Genomic DNA, 6607 nt, shown 5'->3' with positions numbered 1-6607 from the left:
GATTAGCTCATTTTTGGCTGAAAGCTTGACACCCTCCCGATTGTCCAATAGAATTAGTTGTTTCATTCTTAGTTCAGTTAACATTAAGGTCATAGTGGTCATAGACTGAGCAATCACTATAGTGCCAACATGGAAGTAGTGATGGCGAAACAAGCTCGATTCAAGCTGCTGCAAACTTTGCTTTTTGCAACTTTCCTAATATCTGTGTGTTCAGGTGCTGGACCAGAACAAGGCATTTTTACCAAAACCGTGGCCATACGTCCGACTGTGACAGAGGTAACTTTTTAGTTTTGATATTTTGTTCTTGCAAGCTCAACTCTTGAAAGTCAAGTCTCGACTCAACATGCTCAAGTCATGCAAGTACATTGTCATTGGATCGAATCCATGGGTTCCTTTATAGCGTGTTTCTATTGAGTCCCCTGCATTTATACCGGTAAAACTGTTCGCCATCAAATAGCGGCGAAAGACAGATAACTGTCAGTTTCCATTGCAAGTTGTTTACCGGTAAACAGCGTCGATACTTGATCGAAAAATCTATCTTTTATGCACGACGACACGAGAGTTATGTGTGCATAAGATAGAACTTACGGCTATTTGAAAACGCGTCTGCATAGCGTTGATACTTTTATAACGTAAGTAAAAAACATTCTTCCGAATGTCACTTTTGGCTACAATTTTCCTGGACTAACATAATGTATCTTCGATTCAAGGTTGCTTACTTTTAGAGAAAAATACATCTTTGAAGTACATTCTGGAGATGTTTTAGGTCACAGCAGTGCGATGCTCCGAGCAATGATCATGGCCGATTTACTGTCACCGATGTACACGCTAGAGACGACCTTTTTCAATTGGGTACATCCGGGTCATAATCAGTCACAGTCACTGATCAGTGGTCACAGTACATGCGCAGTGTAGACGGCTGGTGGAATAAGCACGTCATGGAGTTCAGGATTGGCAAAGCAGCGACTTAGTAGCCCAAAAGGATGACTTTTGAAGATTTTCCACACTACAGTTTCCTGTCCAATAGACACCAATTGATGGTTAGGAAAGTAATTGAGCAACTTTTCAAATCTGGCGTAGGCAATTTATGGTATTTTGCTATCCCATAGATACCAATGTATGAATTTTAAAAACAATCGATCGACTTTTAATTTATTTGACTCGCGATTTGGGCTAACATTTTTGGCAACACTGCTGGAGGTCAGTGGGTGCATATACAGCAGAAACACGGCGTTGATCGAAGCCGTTCGGAGAACGAATATTGACGTTTTTCGTAAATTGTACATGTATGAAAATTTAAGAAAATATTATAGTACAGTGTGTCGGTAATATGTCACGAACTATTTCATGATATTTTGGAGACAACAACTAACTTGAGGAAGAAGTTTTTATTCATATGCATGAAATTGTACTCTGTATGGCAACTGCGTACATGTATCACACGTACATGTAAACAAGTACGCTACATACGATAACATCCTTGCAAGTTCTAACTTTCGTATCACAAGCTATCGGTTGTTCATACGAAAGTTAGAACATTTCGAACAACGTCGATACACACATACACTGGTAATGGAAAACTACTCGTATTGGACACTTCTACTCGTTTTCAAAACCTCCAAACAATGAGGAATTATCCATTGTTCCTCCTTTGTTATGTTACCCAATCCACTTTAATACGAGTAGCAAAAACGAGCATCGCCACTTGAAATACGAGTACTTGGCTTGAGAAACGAGCAGCAGAAACGAGTAGCAAATCAGCAAAAAGCACCCAATGCCAGCTTGGGTGTATTGGTTATTTTGGGAGCTCCAAACCCACTTGAGCCGAGATAAGTACATGTACATACTTCAGCGTCGCCGAGTGATAAAAGGTTCGATCGATCGTAGCAAATTGTTGGATCGTCAAATCAGTAATATAAATAACCTAATTTTATCAACATTACTTTTACTATCTTCTTGTCTCTAGAGTTTGCCGTTTAATATTTTTGTCACTGATTGCAACACAACACAACAGCAACACGTGTTGATCACCAAGTTAAAATATAAATCACTCAAAATTTACATTATACTTGGAATAGGCCTACGAGCTCGTACGTATTTTTATTCATACTTTTTTTTTGAACTACGAAGGAGAAAATGTGTCAATTCAAATTAGATTGCTTGCGTCTTTAATTAATAATATTTGTTTGGCTGGCGATAAATTGTATTGTCCCGCTCTGCCATGGATCCGGAGTAGGCCTACTAATTATAATGAATCAAGAATAGGCTATCTATAAATGAGAACTAAGATCATGACAAAGTCTTTATATCCGTTGTTTTGAAAGTTTATAAATCGGCACGGACGTGACGCAACGTGAAAAAAAACCAACCTGCGTATGTAGTTTTGTTATGCCTACCGTATTTTTTGGCTTGTAACTTCTTTCATCTCGGGTTTCATCTCAATTTATATTCCTTGTAAGTTCATGAGTTGTATTGTTTGACCATAGACTCTAGAAAGAACGGACGTGTTCTGCTCCTTTCGAATTTTTTAGAACCAAAGCACTGCACATAATTAATAAATCACGTACATAAGTCCGGATCCAAGTGGCAAGTGCAAGCCCATAAACAAGTTATGAAGGCCGGGACAGTCCGGGATGATAACCCACACCGCACCGAGACCCACCGGCCACCCAGCCCGGCAGTTCCCGGCGGTGAAATAACCAAATTTATTCAACATGCCGAGCATTTGTGAATTCAAAGTTGAAAGTCGATAAACCACCAACAAAATTGAACGGAGTCCTGAGTCCTGAATTGAAAGAGTCGATCCTGCAGTATCGGGCAGTACTCGTAGTCGTAGGCTACTCCGTCGTCCACGAATCTGAAGAAAGCCCGGCCAAGCGCCAACGTGATCTTCATCTCCGGTCTTCATCTTGTTTTTACTGATATGATAACGCAAATGCACCGGACCCGTGAATGTCTCCCGGGAATGTATCAAGCAATTTAAAATTAGGCCAGCGCCGCCGGATCAATTGACTCGATTTCAGCCCAGCTGAACATGCTGAATTTATCATTTTCATTGCGATACATTTGATTTGTTTATATTGAAAGCTGAATCCCCTCATCCATGTGTATTAACTGACTTTGATGAGCCGAACCTCATTGATGTTATTTCTGGGAAGCGGTCGTGACCGCCCTAGTTATTTAAATGGAAGATATCCATGCCCAGGGAACACATGGTACATGGTACCTATTTTTAGAACCACATTTCGTCGGAGAGTACATGATTTACCGCGTGCACATAAAATGTAAACAAACGTGTATTAAATGGGCACGGAATAGGGGCTGTAATTTGGGGAAATTATATTTTCAATTTCATCAGAATCTGTATAATTATGTGCTTGTAATTTTACGAACTTGTTTAACTGATTTTCAATTTTTTTTAATCAAACCATTACAATAGTCAGTATTTAATTTACACCATTACTGAGACCATATAATAATGAATATAAATAAAAATCATGCGCTAAAAGGATCTGTAGGAAACCTGGAAGAAACATCAAATAGAACACCCCAATAAAATCTCCGACTCCCAAGTCATTATTTATTGTTGTTTCTATTTGGTTTTTAGGTGGCGACAGATGATTGCGACAACATGGGAAAATCCCTAGCTAGTAGTACCATAGCTGCAGAGTGCATGTACATACCCATTGATGATTTTTTTTTAGTTTTTGAGGAGTGTTTTTTTTTTTACCAGACGAAATGGCGCCTACACAGGTGTGCGTGTAAAAGCGGTCACAATTTTTGGTCCATGATCTGATCCAAACATTATAAGGGACGCACCATTTGATACTGGGGGTAGGAAGTTGGGGTCGGGGAAAGTTTGTTTTTTTTTAATTTCATGCATTTATACACAGTTAGGGGGGGGAAGTTTTTTTTTTTTTTAGTGTTGGTGGGGAAAGTTTTTTTTTTTGCTCATGCTTCCTACCCCCACCCTGAGAATCTAATGGTGCGTCCCTAAATAGACCACAGACCTTGTATTAAAATGCGCTGTTTTGGTACGGGTAATTTTTAGTGGGAGGGTGGGAGGGGGGTGCTTTTTCGAGGTGAGCATGGTGAGGTGCAGGGCCCATGTGCATGTTTACCGGCTGGGAGGTGTGGGGGGGGGGCAGAGTTAATGCAGGGCGGTGGTGGGTCGGTAAATGTGGAATATTTTCTGCAATGATTTTTGGTTCAAGGGGGTGGGGTGGGTGCCCCATGGGCGCCGACTCTTCCCCGAGAGTGTTAAAAAACCAAAACACGGTGGGTGGGTGTAGTTCTGTCCTGGCAAGAAGGTTATGTTCGTAAATCATCTGACCCCGGGCCCCCTCCCAGGGGTCATCTGAGGTCAAAATACTAAAACCTGTCATATGTGCTTGAAACTTGGTGGGTACAGACAACATTTAGAGCCAAAATTTTGCAAGGTCATTTTGGGGTCATTTGAGGTCACCCATGGGTCATCTGAGGTCAAATTGGTACTGTTGTATGGGCATGAAACTTGGTGGGTACAGTCAACATTTAGAGCCACATTTTTGGAAGGTCATTTTGGGGTCACCAGGGGTTATCTGAGGTCAAATTAGTAAAAACTATCATATGGGCATGACACTTGGTGGCTTCAGTTACCATCAGCCAAGTAATCACGTCCAGCCGAGAACCGCCAAATATGGGTAACCGCCTAGTAATATTATATTTCAATGTTTTTTGTTTTTTTTTTTTTTTTTTTCATTTTATGCCAAAGGGGAGTAGATTTTGTTTGGGGTCAGCAGGCCCCCCCCACGTTCATCCCATTCTACACACGTACAACAAAAAGTACAAGCACATAATTATAAAATACTTAGATCATGCTTGTATTGAGCGCATAATTTGGAAACGAGACTTCAAGTTTTGCGCTCATGCATAATACCAGGTATTTTCATTCAGTCATTACAGGATCAAAAATTCTAATAAAAAATGAATAGTACAAAATTAGAGCGTTCATCCGACCCACACTTAGGCCTACACACGAACACCCCTCCCCCCCCCACACACACACCCCTACACTCAAGCACCTAAAACATTATTGAGCGCAGAAATCAGAAACGAGACTTTAGCGCTCATGCATAAACCGGGTGATTTTTATTTGATCATTACGGGATCAGAAACAAATGAGTAGGAATTCATTTAAAATTGAATAGCACGATATTAGAGTGAACACCCGACCCACACACCCCAGCAGACACACACACCCAAATACACCCCAGCATTATGACAAAACACAATTGAGCGCAGAATTCGGAAAAGAGAATTTTGCGCTCATGCATAAAGAAACTGGGCGATTTTCATTCGGTCATTACGGGATCAGAAACAAATGAGTATGAATTCATTTTAAATTGAATGGTATACGAAATAACAGTGTAGGCCTACACCGACCCCAAACCCCATCATACACACGCCCAAATACACCTAAGCATTATGATAAAACATTATTGAGCGCAGAATTCGGAAATGAGACTTTTGCGCTCATGCATGAAACCAGGCGGCGGATGACATGATCGAGCCGGCAACTCGTGAAACCGCCCGGCGGTATGGCATTTTCCATATACTCGTTAGTTTTGTGGGGTTCATTATCGAACCCCAACGGTTTTAGCTTGTATTTATATTATTTATCAACATAGGCCTATTTGTTTGTGATATTTCAAGCGTTTTAAAATTTCAAAATAATCCCATTCAATTACACGGTTGACGATGAAAATTTACTGAATTTAGGGACTGCACGTCATACACCACCTGCATGAAACCGGATGATTGTCATTCGAACATCAGAAACAAAATGAGGAGGGTTTCAATTAAAAGAGAACATATTAGAGTGTAGGCCTACACCCGACCCATACACACCAGCTGACACACACCTAAATACACCCCAGCACATGATAAACATTAATGAGCGCAGAATTCGGGAACAAGACGTTTGCGCTCATGCATGAAACCGGGTGATTTTCATTCAGTCATTACGTATGCGTCCGGGATCAAAAACAAATGAGTAGGGAGAACCTACAAAGTACATCCGTCGGTCTCCGACCCACACAAACACGTACCCCCTACACTCACCTAAATACCCCCAAGCTCATATGATGTATAGGTTAATAATTTTAGATGCAAACACAAACACAAATTGGATTTCATGCAAAACTAAAATTTTACATTTCCGGCTCAATTCTTTGAATTGGTTCGTGAAGGTGTGTGTGTCATGTAGGGGGGGGGGGGGTTATGCAGAGTTTCGGGGGCAAGGTGAAACCCTACATACCACCAAGACTATATAACATAAAACATAGCATGGGTAGGCCTAAGCACGTGATAAAACATTATTGAGCGCAGAATTCGGAAACACAATTTTTTTTCTCATGCATAAAACCAGTTGTTTTTCATTTGGTCATTACGGGATCAGAAAAAAAATGAGTATATGAATTCATTTAGGTGGAGACAACGATTTTTTGGCAGGCGAAGGTGGGGGAATACCGTGGAAGTAAGAGTTCCATGGGTACTAGTCCCGGGTATAGATACTTGTCTAGTCTCAGTCCACATCATATGCATCATCACTCCGGGAACACGTAGG

General features: G+C 40.9%; 1 protein-coding gene across 1 annotated transcript in view; it reads left to right on the top strand.

Moving 5' to 3' along the window:
- The first annotated feature begins 63 nt into the window (after window positions 1-63).
- Window positions 64-6607, top strand: part of LOC140153702 (transmembrane protein 87A-like) — a 32816-nt gene continuing 26272 nt past the window's right edge. The window contains 1 exon segment of the mRNA XM_072176526.1: window positions 64-276. Coding sequence (XP_072032627.1) covers window positions 130-276 — 147 coding nt within the window. The 5' untranslated portion in view covers window positions 64-129.

The sequence above is a fragment of the Amphiura filiformis genome, chromosome 5, assembly GCF_039555335.1.
Source record: "Amphiura filiformis chromosome 5, Afil_fr2py, whole genome shotgun sequence".
NCBI lineage: Eukaryota > Metazoa > Echinodermata > Ophiuroidea > Amphilepidida > Amphiuridae > Amphiura > Amphiura filiformis.
Note: the sequence above shows the minus strand (reverse complement) of the source record. Positions and strands in the feature narration are given on the sequence as shown.